General features: G+C 41.3%; 1 protein-coding gene across 1 annotated transcript in view; it reads right to left on the bottom strand.

Moving 5' to 3' along the window:
* Window positions 1-26127, bottom strand: part of agbl4 (AGBL carboxypeptidase 4) — a 266168-nt gene that overhangs the window by 122761 nt on the left and 117280 nt on the right. The window contains exon 5 of the mRNA XM_058638217.1: window positions 10103-10319. Coding sequence (XP_058494200.1) covers window positions 10103-10319 — 217 coding nt within the window. The remainder of the gene's footprint in view (window positions 1-10102; window positions 10320-26127) is intronic.

Below are 26127 nucleotides of genomic sequence, written 5' to 3'. Positions count from 1 at the left end.
TTCAGTGTCTACACTGAATCTGAATACATGTAAAACATGAATATTATATTTTAGCAGCTGTATGTGGAGAAAGTGGTAGCTACAACTACGGGAAAACCCTATATAGGTCATATTATATGACCTATATTATGTGAAGGGCAGATTTGTTTTGCCCTCTGTCCTTCTGAGTGAACAAAAATCATGTGATGTGTTAAAGTCATAAACATATTGGTAGTGTGAGGAGAGACATGAACGAGATGCAGCAGACACGCAGCCGGTGTGAACACACACACATTCAAGCAAGACGCAGCCGGTAACATAACACTGCATGCATCCAGTGTGAACCAGGCGTAGACTGCTAAAGAAAAGGAAGCAGGGGAGCTTAAAAAAGCTCTGGCAAATGCAAAGCAGTGTTTATCTACATGTGTGTATTGTATAGTATGTATGTACTGTATGTAGTGCAGACACACATGGAGTGTGTCTCCTGTCACTTACATTGGTAATGTATCTCTATAAAAGGAAACCAATGCAGCCAATTACTCAGACACAACCATGTGTATATGAAATTTAAATCTGCACAAATAAAACAGTGTTAATCCACATGTGATCTCATGCACACATCTCCAAACCCACCTGAAATGAACAGGCCAAACTTTCTTCCTTACAACTAACTTTTGACAAGTTATCCTTCACATAGTGGAATTGTATTCAGACATGCAAGAAGGGAGTGCTGGAGAGCAGTCATGTAGAAAGAGAATGCTGTTACAGGAGTTATTAACAGGCTCCTGTGTTTCCCTCCTCTCAGCTGAGCTATTCAGAGCATAGCGTCCTCATCTCATAAACACATGCCGACAAACAGACGCAGCAGACGGACACACAGTGCAGCCCCTCCGTGCTCTGCGCAGTAATATGTTTTTTGCCCATTTACAACAAATTAAGTTTCCCTCAAAGTGAATTTCAAGCTTGGCTGCCTTTGGAGGGCGAGCAACTCTCTTTTCATTAATTTTCATTCTTTTCCCCTGAACAAATGATCTACTGTACAGCCTGCTCTGCCTCCCTCTCCCTCTCCCTGTCTCTTCCTTTCTCTTGTTTTCTTCTACTATGCCGTCTTTTTCCTGGTTGCTGTTAAATTTGGGCAAGGCAATGGAAAGCAATTACACTGTCAGAAAGTGTATTCTGATTTATTAAAAGCCTTGAATGCTATCTGTTTTGTTCCCTCTTTGTGTCGCCCCTGGGGGGACTGAGTCCTGACACCCAAATGAGACAGAGTGAGTGCTCCCTGCTCTATTGTGAGAGTCATCTGGGAAGCCAGCAGAGTAAATATCTATTGGCACAGGACGACAGATAGACAGCTATAACACATCTGTGAGGATAGGAAAAGATTTAAGGTGGAAGACATGAAAAGAGGGACAGAAAGAGGAGATGTGTCTGCGGAATACTGCTTTGGAGGGATGGGGGTGGGGTTGTCACATTCAAACCATAAAGGTCTGTTTGAGTTCAAAGCATACAGCCAAGAAGTGCATCAGATCGTCTGAAGTAATTACCACATGGTCCAGAAGAGGGTGGTGTGAGCGCAGCTAGGCTTAAGATCCACTTAGCATCCACCAGAAAAGTAAGACAGTGATGCCATGTGGTTCTCAGAAGAGAATTAACTTAACATAAAGTTTTGCTAGGAAAATGGAGAGCACAAGCAAGATAAACGTTCCTATTGGCAGGCAGCATGTTTTACAGATGTTTCACTGCAACTGTAGGTTGCTTCTTCATCGTTTTCCTGACTGATTGGACTATTGACTCTATACTGCCCCCACAATTTCTGGTGGTATTGCTCCATTTTGTCCGTCATCATAAGCTAAGCAAGTATAAATGGGCCTAAACTCTTCCAGCCTCCCTGGTGAAGTGACAGCCCTAATAAGTTGTCAAATATACACCAATCACAGAACTTTAGTTCACAGTCACACCACTGTCTGCCCACAGACATCAACCAAAGTCAAAACTTTCATGAGCTTAATTCTTTCTCTTTGAAAAAAAAGTTGAGATTAGCAAAGGAGAGAGAGAGAAAGAGGGAGAGAGAGAGAAAGATAGAGAGAGAGAGAGAGAGACAGAGCACTAATTGTAAATAAGTTCCAATTTCCAAAATAAATATTATCTCTGTCTGAGTAGCCCAAAATCTTTTGGGCCAACATCATAAAAAGGATCAACAATAGAGGTCAGTGCTGCTTGACATCACACCATCACATCCAGAAAGCTTTAACAGCTATACATTAATCTAACTATTCTAACTAATATAACTAACTAATCACTATTATGATGCTCTGCATTCCTCTCCCTCTCATAATACACATGCATTAACAGTCATGGCTAACACACTCCTCCACCTCCGTCCAAACTCACCCTCATTACAGCATTCTTGATCACCAGAGAGATGGAAGAGATGCAGGGGTGGGGATGCGTAATAAAGTATCTAGTTTCCTGGGGGAGATAAGAAGCCATATAGCACTATAACATAACATCGATCATATACCTGCGTATCCTCTGCTCCCTCTGGACGAGCACCCTTAGTCAACAAATCAGATTCCTGACTTTGACTAGAGAAACAGCCGCGTTGGTGCGACGCGCCTAGAAGAATAAGGGTCACTCACTAATGAAGCTAAATAGAAAGCAGCATAAAAACAAGAATTGTTGCCAAGAAACCTGCCATCATACAATGATGACCTTTCCATCTTTGAGGTATTTCCTCAGAGATCTGACACTGAGGTGCTGTAGGCAGTGATTAACATATTATTAGACAATAAAACGTCTAGCTCTTTTATTCAGATACCTGTTAGCATCTGCCATGGAAAATATTCAACTTCCTGAGGCCAACAAAAAACAATTCCTGACAAAGGAAATAAAAAAAAAAGCAAAAACAGAATGGCAAAAGAGGTAATGCAACAAGCCAAAAAGAAGCCAAACACAAAGAGAAACTTCCAAACTTAGTTGAACGAGTAAAATAAATAAATAAAATTGAAATTAAATGTTCACTGGTTGATAGAGTTATATGCCAGGTCTTTTTCTTTTGCATTTTTCTTATAAAAAAAACGTTTTTTCCCAATGTTTGATGTTAAGGCCACAGCTAATGCATTCATGAACAGTCTGCCACCAAAGGGAAAAAAACATATCCTCTGTTATCTTGTTTACCTCTTAGCTTGGGGAAAAGCAGTTTGCTTATTTGAGTGGTGCCAGCTTGCTTCACTGTGCTTTTGCCTGCCTTGAATATTATGCTAACAAAGTGACAAGAAATCTATCTATGTTTAGGTGAATTTATCGCTAACAATTATAATCATCTGCCTGACTCCATCTGTCTCACCCGTATGTGGCATTGAGGTGAAAAGTACTGATACTGTTATACTGTGGACATACTCCATGACAGAATCTGCCTGTGTCTCATCAGTATTAACTCCAAACTCCAAACTCCAAAGGCTACAGGGACCATTATTTGGAGGACTGGCTTTATTATGGCTTAATCACAGAGCCATTCACAGAATAGTAGCAGTGTCGAGAACTCAGCTTTCCAATTCAGATTAATTAGCAACCGTAATTAGACTGGCATTTTGTCACAATGAATGCTGTTACATTACATGAAGAATGTGTGATGTGCAAAGTTCTGGCTATAAGAATAGAGTCAATCACAGCTTCACACAAAACTGTGTTTATTATATATCATTATTATTATTACAAATAAGCACATAAGTATAACAGCTTTTCTATCTTTCCATAAACCCCAGACAAATGTATTGGTCAGTCACAATTCCTATATGTGCACTTTTTATCTTTTTGCCTGAATCTGTTAGGGCACAAAACTTACTTTTCTAATAAAATAAAATACATATTTTAATAGGAGTGTTTTATACTTTTCTACATGTCCTTGAGGTTCAGAAATCATAAGATCTCTCATTAACATGAGGGACTGTGTTAGCTAATCTCATCCTGTTATGTCCTGTAGAAACATGTCAGGGGGGTGGTGTGATGTGCGTTTCCAGTGTTTTCTGTGTCTCCCTCAGTTTGCCTTTCGCCTGGCTCCTCCAGTGTGACTACTGACCTTCTCCTCTCTCCACGGTTGGAGTGGCTATTGATTGGATCTTGGCACTCAGTGTACAAACACACGAGATAAGGGGAGAGAGAGGCAGCGAGGCAGATATAGCTGCAGTGTCCACTCCGCTCCCCTCGCTCCAGACACACACAAAAACCAGTTTCTTGAGACTCCACTCCCACTGAGCAGGGACCCAGACATGGTACCTGAACACTGATAGCAGACAGGATTAGGTCTTAAATTCAATCACAGCAGTCTAAGTAATGTTAAGTCACTTCAGCACAGTACAAGTGATCTATCATAATCTTGTTTTGATGTGTGAGATTTCGCAAGAAAAAAAGTACTGAGAGGATGTGACATCGCTATAACATAATATATAACATAACTAGATGTTGTTTTGTTGTGTAATAGCAAGCAAAGACGCAGGGCCTCATGATGACATAGTCTCACAACAACGTTTAAAGCACAATCATAGCCTGATTCGACAGACATAAGGTGTCGAGACCCATGGGTCATGAAATTCAATCATTTTATACCATGTAGTGTGTCATAGACAAAGTCAATCAAGAAGAGATATGGTTGAGGACATGCAAAAGTTCTCTTTGAGAGTTAGACGGTCCTACTTGTCCTCTTCTTGCAACCCAACACAGCAAGTATCATAGTGACAGCTTTCTGTGTCTTCTGTCTGAGTGTCCTCCCTCTTAACGGGTATCACCGTTGAGTCCGTCATGTCATGTGATTGCCTGATGTGACATGGTGACCATCAGTGACGTAGGCAGAAATCACAGTATGTGTGGGTCCAGAGAAAAATGGGTGGGCCAACAATTATCCACTGACCTACGTCGCTGGTATAGTTAGTGATCGCATGGGACGACTACACTAGTCCTGCCCCGTGTGAACAAAACATTTTTTTTCAGCAAATGGGGCACACTGATGTCAGTTAGTCTAAAACAAAAAAAATAAACTGGCATATTTAGCATGAACACAACTCAGTGTAGCGTTAAATATTCTACATCATTTTCTGTAACAGAGGCCACTTAAGGGGGCTGTTCACACGCTGTTCCAAAAATGCCTGAAAGACACATGGAAGAAGCCAGAGGTGTTTTAAACCGAGGCACTTGTGAGGGTCGCACTCCTGCCGAGTCTGTCGTTACTAAGCAACAACCGGGGAGCTGCTAAGATGACCAACTTTATCGTATATGTTAATACACTAAAGTGAGAAAAATAATCAAAACAGAGACGGCAGATTATCAGCACTGCATTTCTCTCGCTGCTGCTCTGTGTGAGTTTTGGGGAGGGGGGAAATAAATGTGCATGTATTGACAACATTAATATTTAAGCATTTCAGAGTATACAAAGACCAAGTCACTCCTTCTTTGGTCCTAATATCAAAAGATAAATTGGAAATCGTCAACTGCCGTCCAAAATGTTGAGGTTTTTTGAAGATGCAAACACGTCACTCTCATCCCTGACGCGCAGCTCCCTAGAAAAGAATTTGTGCGCACAATAAGCAAGCACACACACACAAAGCAATCTGTTGATAGACAAAGTGCTGAATTGGCACTAGTGGTGTAGTTATTGGGCAACTGAGGTATTGAGGTGATCCCGGGGGCAGAGGTGTGTGAAGAGAGAGTGATGGCGGAAGGTCTACTATATTCTCGTCCACCTGTTCCCCTTGACGCCTCCTTTCAACATCATTCAGCTTTTTTTTTTGGGCTGTGCACTGCACAAAAGGTGAGGGACAGCTCGCAGTCTAACAGAAAGCGCTGCCACTGATATATATTTGTTGTGGTGGTGTAAAGAATAAGCTTTCTGATTGGGTCGGTGGCTACGCGGGTGGTGGTATAGTCTGACTTCAGCATTATCTGCATGCAGGCAAGGGCTCAGACAGTCTTAGAGGTGGTCACTGGCCAGTCCACTTTACCACCCCGAGGTCTCTCATTTACACTTTCCTTCCATCTGGTCTATAGACAAAGGCTGTGCTGTGTCAGAGGTGACTAATAGTGTCATAGACCTTCTCTCCCCTCTGGGGACAGTAGGAGAAAAAACTCAAACTGCTGTCCCTGCAACTACCAGGCAGACACTGCCTACTACTGAGAAAAACCCCAAAACTGCTTTGTCAACAGATGAAGGTAGACAAAAAAAAAAAGTTGCTTTCAATTCCAGATGGCTTGGGGACACATCAGAAAACTACAGGAATAAGGAATTGGTTTAAAAGACAGGAGCTGTTGCCATCCATTCAAGAAGGCAAGTTAGTATAGAGGCAGGGCAATCTTGTCTCTTTCTCTGTGTCTCTGTGAACACTGACACCTCAGGGGGAGAAAGAATGGAAGATTTACTCAGATACTGACAGGATGGCCTACAAAAGGAAATATTCAAACAGACAGGGAGCAGAGGAACAGGCGCAGGCCGTGAACCCAGCAGAACAGGAGCAGGAAGAATCCCAAACCCTGTCCTCTGGGGGATTAGTGGGTGCATTGGTGTGATGTGCATGTGCGTGTGTACGAGTGTGTGTTATACCTTACTGCAAATGTGCTTTCAGAGCTGCTGAGTTAGAAAGTGTAATGTCATGGAACTATTCTGTCTCCTTTTTCGTTTCACCTCAGACTTCAGGCGTGACATTGAGACCGGTAATCTTCAGAGGTTCTCAAATGACTCTGGAGTACTTGAATGCATCAGGGGGAGGATCTGTCAGTGTATCAGGGGTGTTGGTGGACATTAAATACAGGCTTAAAAATGTTTATATCTATCTATATTTGTTGGGGGTTTTCTTAATCAGAAGTGATGCAAGCATCCAGTTACAAGCCCAATTCCCTCCCACTTGGCCATAGGCTGCTGTAAAGTCCCACAGAAGGAGATGTTATCAAAACTAAAAACTAAAGTGGGTACTGAGCGGATTGAGGAGATTGTGCTGAAGTTGAGGTGGCCCAAAAGCAAAGGCCAGGTCCCCCTTTCGTTTTATATCTTAACAGTGTAACAGCCAATAGTACCTCAGGCTGTGAGTCTGTAATTCTGTACTTGATTACATGACATCTGTAATTTAATGAATCTTCAGTGATATAATGTGAGGCCTTATATGCTAAGGTAATAAGTAAAGCCTAGAAATCTATGATAAACAGCAGCTAGTGTAAGGACATTAAAAGGTAGTCTGTATGCTGTATGATCCCTTGTCATTTTATTACTCTTGTTCATTTCAGTGAACTTGTGCCAGCTGGGAGACCAATATTATCATCTGAATGTGAGGAAATGAAAGCATGTGTGGTAGATTCAATGTCCCTGAACCTCTGAAATGAGCAGATTTTGTCTCCACTCTTGCTGATAAAAAAAAAAGAAAAAAGATTGAACAACAAGATTGGACAACACTGCTGATTTGTAATTCAAAACAAGTACACATAGACCTTTGACAAAGGCCTTACAAATGTTGGAAAAGAGACAAAGAGAATGGTTTTCAGGTTTGTATACTATATGTAAGGGCCAGTGATAAGAATGATGCATGTTATCTGAATTAAAATGAACAGAAGTGAGTGCACAGTCTTCTGTGGACAAACTGAGGATGTTCTGTCTTCACTGGGAGTGATACAAACTCAACAGGGACTAACAGTTGTTTGTTTTTCCTCTTTTTTCTATATATAGAATTACTAGATGCTGTCATGCTCTGGGATTAAAGACAAAAGCTGTGACACAAAAAGAAAATGTTGCTTTCTCAACAGGTGTCTTCCACTCTTTGAGTCTTAACTGGCAGGGGACAAAATGAAGTGAAAGGGATATGTGAATTTACACGCTGTGTGATTTAAAAACATATATTCAAATCCTCCATTTTGCCCTTTTCATAACTGTCAGACCTGCCTCCCTGCCTCTGTCCCTCTGCTTGCGTCTCTCAACTGAACTGTCTGTCGCTAATGCAACCCAACAGAAGTGAAGTGAACCAGCTTTAATGTAGATGAGACGCTGAGTTCAATTTACTCTGCTTTAGTGAATCTTAGCTTGAGTAAGACAATAAAAAATACCCGACCAATAAATCAGTAAACATTACCTCGCTTGTTATGATGAAGAGAGCTGGAGGTAAGAATTAAAAGCAGCCAACCTTTTTAACGGTATCTGGGTCTACCAGTGCATGCGGAGGAGCATAGACTGTGCTAAGAGGAATATATTAAAGAAAACAAATTAGTCAGCAAGATCGAAGAATCCCAGTGCAAATATGTGCAAAGCCCAGGCTTTTATATCCACTCTCATGAGATAACTGTACCCATTAAAAGGTTACTAAAAGTAAAAAGTTACTGTGGTGTCGCTGCAAAGGCTCGGCTTCAGAAATGGCAGCAATCCGTCTTTTAACTTTGATGCAGACTGAAAGCTGTCCTCATCCGTCCTCCTATGATCTGTGTGTGTGTGTGTGTGTGTGTGAAGTTGCATATGTGCATGAGATAGAGTGGAAGAGAGGGAGCAGACAGAGAAAGAGATATGAGAGGGTGGGGCTGTGCTGTCTGCCACCCAGGCCCAGAAAACATAAAGAGAAAAATACGGCCATAAAGCCTCTCTATGACTATGAATACTAATACTGACTCTGAGAGCCAAACCAACTGAATCTGTTCTCTCTCTGCTCCTCTCTGCTCTGTCTCGCTCAAACGGATGATGTTGCTTAAGAAGAAAAGTGCATTGTGTAGCTTATTACATTACTACATACAACACAACACTACAGATGGAGTGGAGATTGACAAGCATCAATAATCTTCTGGTGTTTTGGTCTGTTCTTATGTGTTATTATTTTAAAATGCTAAAATGCAGTGATGTATAGTAAAAAAATAATTAACGGTATACAAAAAAACAAACACTATGAGAGAAGAATATCTGCGAGTGAGATCTACACAAAAGATATTTTCTCACCATACCTTAAGTAATAATCCGTAACATTGAAAACAGATGGACACATAGATAACTGAACAGATGATTTTACTCTGTTCAAATGTGCAGCGTTACAGTCACAAATGAATCTTTTCATCACATACCGTAGGTAAATAACCACATAGGCATAAGCATAAAATTTATTTTAAAGTGAATCGTATAAAGTGAACAAAGAACTGGTAACACTTTCCACTGCTAATCGTGACTATTGACTAAGCTTTGTAGTTAAACAGTTAACTTCACTGTATTTGCACCATGCATGCTTGATGTGAGCCGATCAGCGTTGCTCCAAGCATGAGGGAAAAGGACAAATCAAATATTGATTTTCCACTATTTCAAAACAACATGGTGTGACAAATCTCCTCAGCATTTCGGGCGAGCTGCTCAGTAAACTGATATGGTATATCACTTTCTCTCCCTAGCCTTGTTATTCTGTAGCTATGCAAGAAATCTGCAGAGCACATGGCCGATGGACCATTTTCAATCACGTTCATTAAAACACATTTTGCTGTAAAATGCAATAACTGCAGTGGTTGCCAATTTTGAGGATTTGGGATTTTGAAGATTAAGGCTTAAAAGCTTTCTGGAAATATAATCATTAATAATTAATGATTAGCAACATTAGCTCATGTGGGTTTCACACATGAGCTACCCCAAATACACTATACAATAATTATATAACATCATTTTTTTTTTTTAACTACCATCAGCTGTTTCGAAATTTCTGAGTCTGTTCTGTATTTATTTGGTCAGATCCTCCCTGACAATGCCTGTACTTGCATGGTTCCCCCCTTGCAGCAATTCCCTGACAAATGTTGGAGGACAGAAGAAAAAGTGGTAATCTCTCAAGCATTTCTAATGAGTTTTTCTCCTACAATTATTTGATAAGAGCAGACAAGACTGGAGGCAGCGTGTATGATACACTAGCTCCTACTGCTGAGGTGAGAGCTGTGCTGATTACACAGTGCCATTAACACACACACAAACACACATGGACACACACCCAGAGGCTTTTATAGTCCGTCATCTCAGAGTGCAACACTAATAATAACATGAGAGGCTAAAGTCATGACTGGCAGGCACACCTAAGTTACCAATTTAGGTCCTCTCATTCCGAACACACACACAGTGCCCTACAACTACCACACTACCTACCACACTGAGTCCAAGCTGCTCCCTCTGTAGGTAGGGCAGGTTCCTGCGGTCCAGGCTGGCCAGGTAATGCTGCAGTCTGGAGTAGGTGTAGGGGTAACAGTAAGCAAACTGGTATACGTCGTCCTCCCGGTCGAAGCAGAAGGCAAAGGACATAACGTAGTTGCGCCGGTGGTCAGGGCAGCGGTAGTAGTACACGTTTTTGGCAGGAAGCCTCTGCCTGCAATGACAAAAGAAAAGAAAAAAACATTATTATGAGACATTGCAGAGGTAAAATACAGCCAGGGCAAGAGGAATTACATTTTGATTCAAGGTGGTAAGGTCAGGAAGGGTTAAAATGTGTCCAGCTACTTGGCAAGAACAGAAAAGTGTAAATAATAATAACTGTTTCATTAACTTGTCAGTTTGCCTTCTTCCAAGGGTGATGATGTGCTCAACTGGTGACGTTACAATTGATCATATGCTGTTTTATTTGTTCAAACATTCACCCTCAAAACATATCAATCAAACTTAATCATCACAACTGACAATTAACAATAAATAATAATCATAATAATAATAACACAGTTCCAATTATTCCCCTAAAGCGAACTCTAAGGTGCAGGAACAAGAACAAAACATTGATGACGGATATATAATTGAGATTTATGTAAACAGTAAAATGATGAAATTATGTGATAAAGAATACCAAAATATAATTTATGTTAATCCATAACAATTCAAATTTGAAAATCACTTAATTACTTGGTTCTCTAAAACCGTGCATTAGATCAGTATTTAAGTTTTAACTTTGCATTTTAAATGGCACCACATTTCATTTGTAGGCAAGAGATTTTAATAGGGAAGTCCCGATCCGATATTGATGTTGGTCTGATATCAGCCAAAAATCGCCTATCGGATTATATCGGATTGCCTCTAAAATCTCCAATATAAATGCTATGATACAAGCAGTCCATTAGCGCCCGTGTTGGATGCATGTAGAGCCCACATGATCACAACAACAGTGTGTGTGTAATACTGCTATTTCAAAGGTTAAACATGTTTCTCTAACCTCTGAAATCAGAGGCTACGAAGCTGCACACCGAGCGCGAGTTAGCCATTAGCACCACGCTAGCTCATCCTGAGGCGAGCTGCTAAAACATTATTTCATAAACTAGCGCCACCTGTCGACTTTCAACAGTCTCCGTTCGTTAATTATACCCCAAAAACCAGCCATGCCAAGAGCTTTCTGTGTTTTAAATGTGCCCTGAAGCTTCACACACGGAGCTAAGTGTGTCTGCGGGGCTTGTCCTCGGGCTCCGGGTTTACCTGCGGGACGAGTCGCTCGCCCTGGGTTTGGGCTAATCCAAAACAGTGAAAACAAGGGGGGTGTTCTCTGAAGACACGCTGTTACCTGTGAAACACGGGGGCTCTGAAAACACCCCCTTTAGCACTTGGTACTTTCCTCCTGATGAAGTTAACCATAGACTGTATGAAATGAACATGGCAAAAAATCGAATATTCTTATGTTAAAGGTTAAAATGTATCCCATTGGTTAATAAATGGGTCAGTTTTTCTCTACCTACTGTTGCTGACTATTGTTCTCTGTTTAAGTAATATCACTTGATCAAGCATATCCTAACATTCCACACATTCCACAATATGTCATTAAAGTATGTATGATTCGTGCTGATATCGTATCGGATCAATATCGGCCAATACTCAAGGCTGCAATATCGGTATCGCATCGGAAGTGTAAAAGTTGTATGGGGACATCCCTAGATTTTTATGTATGTATGTATGAGGGTTTCCTGTTTCCGGTCAATCGTATTTGAAGTGGTACTGGAAGTGTGTGAACAATTCAGAAAATTTAAATGGAGTGAGGAACAGGTCAGTGTGCTATATCTGTGAGTTGTATGTACTGTATGTTCTGGGTTGTGTCATCCATTGTGTATTGTATGTTGTGTCCGTGTCTATATAGACACTTTATTATACAGTACAGTAACAATGTGGTAATCATTGGGCAATCATTCTGTAATGTATAGAAGTCATTTTATAGTAATACCATCTTATTCCTAATGTTATAATATTAAAGAATAGTAAAGAAATACCAAATAATTTCCAAAGAAATATACAGGTAATGGCATATAGTTTACCATCAGTATAATCAGTGCTTGAAGTAGGCCTGTACTCTCCAGTATGTATTACTTTTTAAGTACCGGCACTTTTATTAGCGTCCCGGCACTTCCCAAAAGATGTTTAGGTTATCGGTGCACTTAATAATTATGGCCCAGAATACTCATTTCTTGACGTTCGCCTGTTCTCGTGAGAGTCTAGTGTTTGTTTCTAGTGTCTAGAGTTTTGATTTTTCTATTGTTAAACAAGAACAATATCTATCAGGCAGATGATCCACTCAGGCTAACCCCTAAAGGGAGACGCTGAAAGAGCGACTTTTCATTAATGTTTAGTTATATTCACTGACTTCATACTACATTTGTGCCATGGAGGACGGCATAAGGACAGCACACCAAATAAAGTGGACTGTGTGCTTGTTGGAAATGTTGTCTAAATGTCTAAATATACAAGTTGGAAAATGTGAAATGTAAGTTTTAATATACACTGCATATTTCACTGTGCTGTGAATCACTTTAACACTATTTCAGATTGCAACCAAATACACTATGGAATAGTGAAAATTGAACTCTTTCAGTATTAAAGTAACACTAAGATTTACTGTGCAAATATTTAAACAAATACATGTTGTGAGCATCAGCTTATCACTTATATAATCTTTTATTTACTGTTTTTATTTCACTACACAGTTTAACAATGTATTGTTTAATGATTTAGTAATACCGACAGACATAGATGCTTCATATGGGGAGAACTTGCACTTGTTTTTTCCCACTTTAATTAGTGAGAATAATATGGTCACATGAAAATGTCCCACACACATTTTCCATTATTACTAAGTTGTTACTTTACTATTAATATATAAATAAGATGTGTTAAAAATAGTACTTCTACCCTAATGGGTATTTTTTTTACTATAATTTTACTATATTGTTACTGTAGTGTAAAGTATTACCCATTAAAGTTGGCAGTGAATGTTTTCTTTTCACACTCTTGATCTGAGTGTCCTCCTCTTCCTCTCTTTCCTGAGACACACCGACAATATATTGCATTCGCACAAGTGACAGCCTCGCTTCCCTCTTCCTCCACCTTTCCCTCTTCCTGTTTTTCTTCAAATCTCACGTCTTGTCCGCAGTGACGCACTGACTCCACAAGACAGCTTACGTGACAAAGACCAAGCGTGGGGGAGCGATAAAAGGAGAGAGGAGGATGAAAGGAGGAGCGAGATGAGGACGATGACTGATTGGTGGGTTTGCGCTGTTGGGAGCAGAGAGGAAGGTGGAATAAGGAGATAAGGAGAAGATGAGAGTGCAAGGTGATGGCAGATTTGGGCCTGATAGGGAGTATAGTATATGGGAATGGGTGATGGTTAGCAGTGTGGCTGTGTGAAGGTGAGGCTGGCTAGTGAGCTAACATCCCAGATCAGATGAAGATGCTATCAGGTCTGTGATAGGAACAGAGAACTGATCATCAACAAAATGCTGTGTATCACCTCTGACAGGGTGAACTTCTTTACCTGACTCACCCCTAAAGCAGAAGGACAGCAAGGAGACACAGGTGTTTTATGTGTTTGCTCAGACACCTAATGTATCAGCGTTGGCTACAGACCTGCATAGAAATGCAGAGGGAACACACTTGCATGCATTTTCAAACACATGACGATGTCCCTGCAGGTATCGCGTAAAACAAAAAGCTATCTCTTGGCCTCTCAGACAGAGGGGGAGAGGGGAAGGAAAGAGAGAAAAGGCAAGGCTGAGTATTCCTTCAGAGGAGGAGAAAGGAGAATGAATCTGCATGTGGCTATCGCAGCAGAATACTAATGCGGGCAGTGGCTAACTACCACACCCTGTCTTTCATTTGATCAAGCTTAATAACACCTTGATCTTATAGTCTGTTAAGCTGCTCAAAGGAGAATGGGAAAAAAGGATTACAATGCATTTAGAAAGATAAATTAGAGAAAGTCATTTTATTTTTTTTACGTTAAATTTAGTATGAATACATTATTCATGCGACCACATGAGTTTAATGTAGAGCATACTGTGAACAAAATTGACTGACAAGGACAAAATACACAAAAGCCCCAGCACATACACACTCACACTGGTACATTACTGTGGTGCCTCGAAGGTGCAGGTTGATTAAAATAAGATGACAACTCACCTTTTTACATATTTCTCCATCTGGCTTTGCCCTTCCCCACAATCCCACTTCTCTCTCTAATGTGTGACCTTGCCCAAGACTGAAACGTCCTCGCTATTGATTTTAATTACTGCTGCTTGTCCCGTCACAGCGTTGTAGTTATAGGCCATGCAGAGAAAATAGCTGTGTGACTGCTCATGGAAAGAGACAGCCTGGAAGGCCGACTACGCTAAAGGAAGGGGCTGTACCCGCTTTAGGTAACACAGTCACACACACAAATATACGAACAAAAAAAAAAGAACAAAATATTCAGGACATGCACATTAATGCACACCGTCCCTTCGGTTTTTATCTAAGCGGTGGCTGCTCGGGCTCGGCAGCTGGCAATTTGTTTTATCTAAATGGTACCTCCCTGTGCTTCTCCCATGCCCATTTCTTGACATGGTACAGTGCCGTCATTTCCAAACAGAATTATCGCTGCATGGAATGAGGAGGAAAAAAGGGGAGAAGCTTCACCCAGATGATAACACGCTCACACATGGTTTTACAATTCAGTGATTATGGAGACTCAGGCACACACTGACAAACAGGAATATGCAAAGATCCTCGCACGAAAACAAAACAATAAACCCAAACAGCATGTGCGCTACATCAAGGTCATTCCTTTGACAGCGAGCAGGGACAAACAGGGACACAGAGTTTCATTCATTGTGGCCTCACAGAATAAGAAAGGGGCAGATCATAAGTAAACGCGAGACAGACAGAGAGACACGCAAAGAGACACAAAGTCAAAGGTGACAAGTGACAAGGCAAAGGGGTTTATAGAGCTAGCAGGAGGCCGTGAGTGAAGTGTCACACACTGCTGTCCTGAGCTTTTCTACGTCTAAACCGTTGGTAGCTATAAACTCCCACTTTGATGATGCCAAAGATGTCTCCCTGACATTCTGCGATGAAGGCTTATAAATTGGTAGCTTTCATACGGGCAACATCTTGTCTATATTTTCAATTCAATCAAGCGTAGGGGACACGTCAATCACCGCTGCTCTGAGCACAGCCAAAGGCAAGTACATACAGGACGAAACTCACAAGGCATGGATGCACACACAGACACCCACAGATATAGTAAAAAGCCCCCTCACACACACACACACACACACACATTTTATTTCATTTGCTGTCTCAGTGTTGTCTCTTTCAGCTTGTCAGATGTTCATCCCGCTAACTGTTCGGAAGGTTAAATGTCTTCCAATCAGCCCATATAGCTGTCAAGCTCCACAGATCCCAAACCAGCTCATTTAAGTCAAATAGTTTGTCTGTTTGGCAAACATCTGACATTGAATGACATATTCCTTCCCTTCCTCTGTATTACTATGCCAATAATTGAAGAGGCAATATTTCCTGGTGCTCCAAAATGATGCCAGATGTTAGATCGGCTCATTGTTTCTAAAACACGGCACTGTATTCTTGTTTTGCATACTAAGTCAAGCAGAAAACAGCAGCCATCACAGCATCTGAGGAGTATCACGTGTGTGTGTGTGTGTGTGTGTGTGTGTGTGAGAGTATATAAGCACTTGTGCGTGTGTAAACATGACAGCATATACTTCTTCAGGCATCCATCTTTTTTGAATGCAAATCGAATTGCAACAGGGCTTACTGGAGACACAGTTACTAGGCAACCTGCGCTTGCTTTGTAATTTGGTTGGTCTGCGGTATTTTATATGTGGCGGTACAGTATAGTTATTAGTTTTGCAAGAATGTGCCTTCATTTGGGACTAACTTGCACAACCAAAGAAGCGAGAGAATCAGATGTACAGCACAGGAGGGAGACACTTTTACATTTTCTTGCCATTTTTAAGGGTACATCATAACTTTCTGCAGCAGCGTGTGAGTAGACTTTAAGTGGAGAAGCAGCACAGTACAACTGCGGCTGATGATGTGAAATAGCTGGGATTAATGCTGCTGGTGGAGGCTTCTAGTTGGCAGCCGTAAGGTTTTGTGGGAAGCAATAACACTTGTGAATTATGGACTTTCCTGTAACGAGAGAGCTGAAAGCTGCACACCTGTGGAGACAACAGGCCGTTAGCGCCTTTCTCAGGTCAACAACAGCTCGCTGATGAGGCTGAAACATGACAGCATAAGACATTCTCCCCTAATGGCTACATGAAAACATGCGGAGGGTTTAGGATGGCCTTTTAAATGCTTCCTGTACGACTCTCTATCTGAAGCCGTTACATCCCCAGTCTTCAGTGTTCGCTCTCATATTCACTTATTACTGGGGAACTTAATTATTAATTTGTCGCGGGAAACTTCAATGAAATTCAAGGTGAGTTCGCCAAAGCAAGTCAGTCACTATCACATCACACCCGCAGCACTTCACCTGAGTCCAGATTATGCAGCCGACATAAAATGTGAATTATTTCCATAAAATTCTGAAAGCAGTCATAAATCTTGGAGTCTCATCTAAATAAAACATTCCCTCTGTTTACAGAAGCAACACAGTTTGTTCTGCTCATGTGCTGAATACAGAGGGAGTGGATGTGTGTGGTTCTACGTCTGTGTGTCTGACTGGGAGGGCTGTCCTTGATCGTAAAAGTGCATCTCTGTCACAAATTCATGTTAGCCTCTTCCCATATTATACCTCAGTTTATTTAAGAAAATGTTTATACACACACATATATATGTATGTATATATGCATATATATATATATATATATATAGTGTCAGATAGAGTCTGTGCTCTAGTCATTGAGGAAGTAGTGAACACATTATTTTTTCTTTATTAACTGATTCTTATGATTCAAAACACTGAAAACAACTGCTTTATAAGCCACTAGTCACTGGTTTGTGTGTTACGGCAGTTTCATGCAGCCGTGCAGTGATGGAGGTACGATAGTAATGGAAACTTAACTAAAGCGTGTAGAGTCCAGCCAGGACTATGTAGTGGAAAAGTGCCATACTATCATGCCATAATGAAAACATGGCCCACGACCTCCTCTTGAGCCGAGGCTCAGCTGCCAGATAGATGATAGAATAGAGACAATTATAAAACTGTATCATTATCATTATAATAGTAAACAATAAGACATTCGTTTATAATTAACGCATTTTTTAAATGTATTAAAGTCAATCTTAAATGACATATATAAGCTTGTTGTCCACATTATTATTCACTTAATTTGTTTCTATTTATTTCTCTGATATTACTCGATTATTTTGCATCATTAGTACATTTTTATTGTGAAGTATGCATCATTCCACATTAAAACAGGCATTTACTTTGAAATTATGTGAGATATCATCATGAATATATAAATTGCAATATAACTGTAAGCTCATACAGCCCACGCGCGCCGCTTAACAGTTGTTTTTTCAGACAACTAGCCAGTAACTCTTAATCTGTTCCTCTTAAAAACCTGATAGAAATGCTCGAGATGTAAGGCACTCATAAATTCACATGGGATACTTTTGCCACCTCGAGACAGAACACGGAGACGAAAACACTTGAGGAAAATACCACGAGAGTGTGTTCATGGGGAAAACACCTTCTTTCGTAATTTGAATTTTGTTGTCATTTTCTGTGGAGACACGAACTGTTACTGTAAAAGTGAACAGGTTGTTTTTTGAAATTGCTTGTGAATAAACAGTGATACTGCTTCACGACTGAGCAGTGTGACATTACCAACATGGACCACTAGAGGGCCACACCCTCTGCGTGTGTCGCCGAGAGGTAAAAGCAAAACACAGAGGAAAAATGTGTATTTTCTACATCAGTTTGAAAACGACAGTGAGCGATAATTACTATAAACATTCTATTTCCCATAAGCAAACTACAGTAACATTGATGTGACTCTTAGAAAATAAACACCTGCTGAATTATGCAATTTGGCTGTATGAGGAGACAAATATTTAGACATTTACCGACACTATCTACACAGTAGTAGTTCAGTGTCATCTCTCAGATAAACCCGTCCATGGTCACCCTCACAAAAACGGTGCAATGGACCGTGCCGTCAGCTTTTCCAAAACAACCCTCAACTGAACTAATAAAGTACAACATGGCCCCCACATATACAGTATCCCAGAGGGGGTCTCGACTAGATTGAGCATGCAGGGTCTGCTAGCAGCTAGCTCCCCTGCGTCTTGTGGGGCAGCAGGGCAATTAGCAGAAAGCAGATGATCAGTGTGCCCTCGCCACTGTGGCGCCACTGGTCCCCTATGGGGCAACAGGGCAGGTGCACATTTGTCTGGTATAATGGGGGCATAGAGAAACGCACACTCAGGCGACTATTAAAAAAAATAAAAATTAAAAAGCATATAGAAGACAAAGATAGATAGATGGATGCAGACAGAGAGAGAGAGAGAGAGAGAGAGAGAGAGAGAGAGAGAGAGAGAGCAAAACCCCCGGGTGAGCAGTGAGAGTGGGAGAGAGTAGGGCTTGTGGGTGTGAATGTGTGTGTGTAACAAGAGACAAGTTGTCCATAATTGCATGATGCAGCATATCCCTGAGTGTAACATTATACTACCATCACATTATCTATGTGTGTGTGTGTGTGTGTGTGTGTGTGTGTGTGTGTGTGTGGAGTGGAGTGGGGTGAGGGGGATGTTTATGGCTAAAGTTTGAATTGTGGTTAGGCTAAGGTAAGGGTTAGGGATAACACTTTGTTTAGACTTACCAAAAGAATGGAAGTCGTTTTCAAAGGGTAGCTGCATGAGTGTGTGTGTGTGTGTGTGTGTGTGTGTGTGTGTGGACCATAGACAGACTGGTGCCGGACTAAGCCAGACAAAGACAGTGAAAGACAACAGTACATACTGTGTATACAATGACGATCAAAGAGGTAAGTTTTAAAGGTCGTGATCACATGAGCACAGCAATCTTTGTTTCTTTATTTCTTCAAGCCGAAATTACTTCACATCCATACTGGTCATGCTTTTTATGTATTCTGATAAAAAAGAAAGAAAGAATATCTTCTGATCTCACTGTGTCTGACTCTTACAGTGACTCAATACCGGGACAAGTAAAGTCAAAAGTATTACTCTCTCTCTCTCTCCCTGTGTGTGTGTGTGTAATAAGGTCATGCAGAGTGATGAGATCACCCTCTCTCCAAATGCACTCGGTAAAAGGCAATGCAACACACATGACACACCCTGAAATCACTTTTATTGAATTCCACATAGAGATGAGCTCACCTCTGTCCATTACACTGATCCGATCGGAATGACTTTCAGTTGAGGAACAATAACCAACAGTTTGAATAATGCAGTGATGAGCAAAATTAATAATAAATCACCTTTGAGTCACAGTCAGTGCTGCTGATTTTGCAGTAATAAGTTCCTGCGCGTACCTTTGTCTTATTAGTCAGAGATTGTAGAAACATGATAGGTTTCATCATGTCATTATGATAGAGTAGATTTTCACAATTAACTATTTTAATTTCAAACTATTTCTGTGTGTTGAATATTTTAAATGGCAGTATAAATATGGGCTACGTGGAGGCCATATGTTTAAATAAAATAAAACAGTTAAGTAATAGTAAGTGATCCCCACAATTGCTTAAATTAAATAAACATTCAAAACTATTTATTGAACTACACTTATGGTCTGTCTCTCTGATCTGCATTTTGTTTCTGCACTGCAGAGCACTTCTAATTACAAATAATCATTAAACAACGTACTAAATATGTGACACAGGTAATAGAAAACACTAAACTTTGTCAAATAAAGAGTGGGATGGGGAAAAAAATAGTTTTTGTCTACTTAGCAGGATCATAAGTCTATAAACATTATTATTTTAGAATGGCAAAATATCTGCCAATTATTCACTGCACTGCAGAAACTGCACGGTGCATATAAAGGTCCGGGATTCATTCACTGACCGCAGGATGAGCTGTGTTCACAAGGTCATCTTTACTGCATTTGCCACTATCTCTCTCTCACACACACACACACACACACACACATACACACACAGTCAGGGTAATAATCATGTAGAACAGTGAGAAACTATGACAAATGTCAAAGGTTTAAGATCTAAATGAAGAATATTTGTTTCTTACATCACTGAGTGAGATAATTGAATCATTGCTACATCACTGGGTAATGAACTGACAGGGGAGACAAATTCGAGGCCATGGTAGTTACGTTCATTACGACTGCATGTAGCATGATCACCATCATGTTGTGTCTGTCAGAAGATCAGTAGAATTTAACTCTAAAATCTCTATCTGTATCTCTGCCCCCTCCCTCCCTCCCTCCGTCCCTCCCTCCCTCCCTCCCTCCTCCTCCTATCTTGCTTCTGCAACCTCTTAAATCCTCCCTGGAGGCTGTGCTGGCCTTGGCACCAAGATGCCAGCTTGTCTGCCCACATTTCCCTTGGTATAGAGGTGGCAGCTGGGGGCCTGGCTGCCCTGTCTGCCTCCATCCTCCCCGGTATATCACACACAAATACACACACGCACAAACACGCACTCTCCGTTCACAGCCTACAGCCAGACGGGTGGCACCATGTGTATGCCAGGGGTAACAGCACCCACAGGAGGGGAGGGCAGGAGGGGAGGAGGGAGGAGAAGAGGGCGGGGTGGGTTGGAAAGAGTGGGGAGGGTGGATGGAGGGGCACTTGGCTCTCAGACAGCCAGATGCTGCCAATTAACTTCTGTGGCCACCACCGGGCTGTAGGGGAGTCTGGCACCTGTACCATTCCATTCCCCAACGTACCCCCAAAAACACACACTTTTTTGTGGCTGATGGCAGCAGCACCATTGTGTGTGGCGTGTGATGGAGAAGAGGGCCACATCACCTTACGGCTTTGGAAGCACAAGGACGTGCACAAACACCTCAATATTATTGGGACTGCACTGCATAACATCTTCTCTTCTCTTCTTCTCTTCTTCTCTTCTTCTCTTCCCTTCCCTTCCCTTCTCTTCTCTTCTCTTCTCTTCTCTTCTCTTCTCTTCTCTTCTCTTCTCTTCTCTACTCTTCTCTTCTCTTCTCTTCCCTTCTCTTCGCTCAGGTTTGCAGAGGCAGAAATCATACACAGTGTCGGCAAACAAAGCAACAGCAGTGCACAAGTGACCACTGCCTCCTCCATGCGACTATGACCCTCAGATAAAAGCTTTTCTCCTCTCAGTGTTTTTTTTTTTCCACTCGCTCGGTGTGTGTCCGTGCAAGCATGTGTGCCTGTGTGTTTGTCTGTGTGAGTGCTGTCAGGCTGTGTTGGTGATTATACTAGACAGAAGGAATTACAGGCTATTACAGAAGAGAGCCCGTGGCTGCAGCAGCCAGAGCCGTGCTGCCCTTAAAGGCTTATGGCTCTCAAAAAGCCGGCCTATTATTTCCACCACAGCACACAGCTGCTTGCTAAACATCAAAGATATAAATACAGAAAACAAGCTATGACTCGAGCTGTGATATACTGTATTTCAAGTGTGCTATGAGGTAGTGGGTGGGTGTATTGTGATCTACAGTATATCTGCCTGTCACAGCAAAAAGAAATCCGAGGAGATTTAACCAAATACAGATTCACTTTGCCAAATTCATTGTTGGTATTGTACATGTACAATCATTTATTCCATGAAATGAAAGTACATTATAAAGACGCAAATGCAGACATCAATGTAAACAATGGAATGACATGCATGGGACAACTAAGTTGAACAAAAAGTGAAAAATACAGATATATCTCAGCAACAAGAGTCAGAGATAGCTCTATATATAGAGAGATAGTGAGATCACAGCACAGCTACCACAGCATTTAATTTAAGAGAGACAAACTATGGTGATCACAAGTATTCGTCATATTCCTCCACTGATTCCTTCTTGAATAATATGTGTGTATGGACTTAAAAGTAATCTAATGTTTAAAAGGGTCAGATTTGACCTTTGGCCATCCACATTTAAGGATATTAGAATATTCTCATTTGTTATTGCCAAGCTACTCTTAAGACATTAAAACATTCACAAGGCAAACAATGTTCGTGAGGTCACTGAGATCTGAGAAGTGAATGATTGTGCAGAATTTCAAAGGTTTACTTTAAGGCTTTTCTTCTGATAGTGGCAGCAATCCTGGCATTTGAACACTAAAATCAATTCATCATTCAGTTGATTTGTGTCCCGTTTGAAAGGATTCCCTCATCACATTTTTGAGATATTGCATTTGCAAAAAAATGGGACAAACAGGCAGCAACAAACATAATGGGCCCGAAACATGATGTACTCTATCTTACACTCGGCACACGGTGCAGTGCAATTGTCATTGCTCGTTTCCAAATGACACAGTTGGCAGTTGTGTAGGTAACAAATGCACTTGTGGTCATCGGTGCACCGGTGTGTGGTCGGACACGCTGTTGATGCATTCCTGTCTTGAGGCAGCAGAAAGCCACTACGCCATTGACTAAAATGAATGTGATGTAAAGGCAATGACGCAGTGTTTTCATGCCTTTTTTAACTGTCTCATTAGATGCACCTACATAGGAGGGTTCACAATGTACGTACACTCTGCTTGTTATACACACAGGGACATCCTTCACTGCTCTTACACCTCCTCCTCCTCTCCTAATCAGTTAAATGCAGGTTCACTGTCTTTGCAATTCCTTGCCTTGTGCAAACTAATGGAATTGTTGATGGGACAGAGGACCTGAAGAGCAGTTAATACTTCACACTTAAGGCCTTTGCACACCAGACATGGGGCCGCACGGTTGGTGTAGTGGTTAGCACGCTTGCCTTTGCAGCAATAAGACCCGGATTCGAGCCCCGGTTGGAACAAAGGGCCTTTCTGCATGGAGTTTGCATGTTCTCCCCGTGTGTGTGTGTGGGTTTCAGGTTCTCCGGGTTCCTCCCACAGTCCCACAGTCTAAAAACATCCAATATGGGGATTAGGTAAATTGGTCACTCCACTGTAGGTGTGAATGTAAGAGTGAATGGATGTTTGTCTCTATGTGTGGCCCTGCGATGGACTGGCGAACTGTCCAGGGTGTACCCCGCCTATCGCCCTATGTCAGCCGCGACCCTCCGGTGTAGGATAAAGCGGTAGATAATGGATGGATGGATGTTTCGAACATGTGTCCAATTAATGCAGCATGCAAGCGGCTGGAAAAATGTATTATTATGGATTGTGGTTGATTTTCCACTTTTTACAACTTTTTTGTGTGTGATATGATACCGATATCAAAAACTCGAGTGTCTACTGATATTGATTTAATTCCAACACAGTCATTTTAGACCATTTATGAACAATTTTTTACAGTCCGTGCATTGTATCGGCTTTTACATTTTTCTCTGTCCAATATCCGATTCTGATTCCCATCCCTACAGCTAACCAATCAGAACGAGTGTTGTCGATGACATACAGCTGATGTAACCAATCAGAACGAGGGAACAGAGCTGCTCTGTCTGTGTGTGTGTGTGTGAAGCCTGCTCTGGTTGCAGAAAGACCATGATGCGTTTTTTTCCTCCCTCGTCCTCATAATTTATTTGTTTCTTCGCATCACGCTTGATTTTCATGGGAGGATGCGTCGCAATTCGCATCCGAATGATCCCCACGTTAGTCCCATAAAAACCATTATCTTAACCTAATCACAATTCAAATCTTAGTTCTGAACTTTACCACTTCCCCAGAAATGAGGTTCTGCCTCATTAGGACCAGGTTTTGGTCTCCATCAAGACTACTGGCCCTGACAAGCTCATTGTTTATGCCAGAGAGGTTCCAAAACAGGTAACAAATACAAGCACACACACACACACACACACATATCTGTTCTCTCTCTGGTCTGAATGAGAGATGACTTGTCACAGAGCTAAAAGGGAGAATGTTTTACTGGAGATTGAAAAGAAAGAGAAGAAGAGAGAGGAGAGGACGAAATAAATTGCCCCATTACACCGAAGAGGTAAATCATTTAACTCGCTGAAGATCACAGAATAGCATTTATGTTTACACACTTCCACACGTGGGCACATGTGTGAACATATGAACAACACCCAGTGTCTGGCGAACGTGTTGCCACATTGTGCTCTCTCTGGATCACACCTATGCTGAGGTGCTAACACACGTAGCCATTCATGAGAAGAGCTGAGAGGACGGATCAATGCTGGACTCGGGTGATTAGCCTTAATTGAGGAAAAAGGGCTATGGGAAGAAAGGACCATTTTGACCTTTACCTTGTCTGTACACAGCACACGCTAATAAGACACATTCACATCATATCACACTGACCAGAATCGCCTAACAACATCAAAAGCACTTTCTCATCGGTACGGTATGCAAATGGGCGGCACAGAGAGAGAAAAACAAACCCCACAGATAATTGACTATCGGTGCCATGTGTTTGCGCGCGAATGGTAATTTTCACGCTCCTGTCGAGTGCATGCTGATTATTCTATCAGACAAAAAGAGGTCCATGTGCGATGAAAAGATTGGCAGTGTTTCACATGCCGGTACTGTGGAATGGCCTGTCTTTCATTCTGTCTCTCAAGCGCTCTTATTTCCCTTTCTTGCTACATCCTCTCGCTCACTCTCCCCCTGCGCGTGTCAGTTTTTGACTGAGTCAAATACCACTTGTCAGCAGAGCACCGTTTGGACTGACATGAGATAAGAATGGTTATATGTTCGTCCTCGCTGCTGCTAAACAAGGGAATAAGACTGTGAAGTACAAGTAATCTGTGAACCAGTGGCAACAGTAATACCGAGGTGTGCAGTATAATTTGACAGAGAAACTACAGACACCATACAGATAGAAAAATACTCGCGATACAGCCTGAGTTTTCTGTGCAATTCTGATCTGTCGGTAAAACATTTACCTACTATATTGCAGTGACTCCCTCTCATCTTCCCCTAATTACAAATAAAAGAAAAACGTTCATATTTTATTTATCATGTTCGAGTGAGTTGACTGAGTTGACATCAAGCTGTAAATCACAAACTATAATATAAATTCCTTATGTGACAGGACGAACAGTGATGGATTCAGTTTTTCACAAGCATTTACTATATGTCTTTTATTTATTTAAAGGTGAGTGAATACTTTCCTTCGCTTCATTCACGTTCTTTTTGCAGTTTAATGTCAGTTAGGGTTAAGCAGAAATCCACAACCAGCTTCATTCATAAGGTCATGTGATATATTTTCAGTTTGCTGCTATTTTTGTTCACACTGGTAAAAACAGGTGATAATTAAATTGTGTGTGTGTGTTGTCTTTTTGTTTGTTTGTTTGTTTCTTATCACCTATAAATACAAGGGGTAAAAAATAAAATCCTCTGAGGACAGAAGGTGAAAATTGGTTTATGCATTTTTCTGATCTTTACATTAACCTCGTGAATTTTTAATGAAGAGGGTGATGTGCTCGAGGATAAGAGGTCATCGCTTCTTATGTGTGTGTGTGTGAGAGAGAGAGAGAGGAGCACTACACGTCAAGAAAAGCACATCATACCCTGCACATTGGATTATACGCTGTAAAGTGGTGTCTTTGCCTCATCATAGAGCTGTGTGAGGTGCTGTTCTCCCCACTGTTGCTCTCTCTCTCTCTCTCTCTCTCTCTCTTCAGTCATGGTCATCAACACCAGGAGAAACTCTCTCTCTCCACTCTTGAAGCCAGTTAAAATATCCATGAATCTTTTACTGTCATAAGCAGTTCAACACAATTTGACGTAAATTCAGTAAAGTCTGCATTCACAGTGTGCACTCTCTCTGTGTGTGTAAGGGTGCCACTATTTTGTAATTCTTTCCAGATGAATATCGGCGTAAATGTTTGGGTGTGAGGTCATAGTAACCTTGAACTCTGATCATTTGAG

Source organism: Solea solea, chromosome 9, assembly GCF_958295425.1.
Source record: "Solea solea chromosome 9, fSolSol10.1, whole genome shotgun sequence".
Lineage (NCBI taxonomy): Eukaryota > Metazoa > Chordata > Actinopteri > Pleuronectiformes > Soleidae > Solea > Solea solea.
Note: the sequence above shows the minus strand (reverse complement) of the source record. Positions and strands in the feature narration are given on the sequence as shown.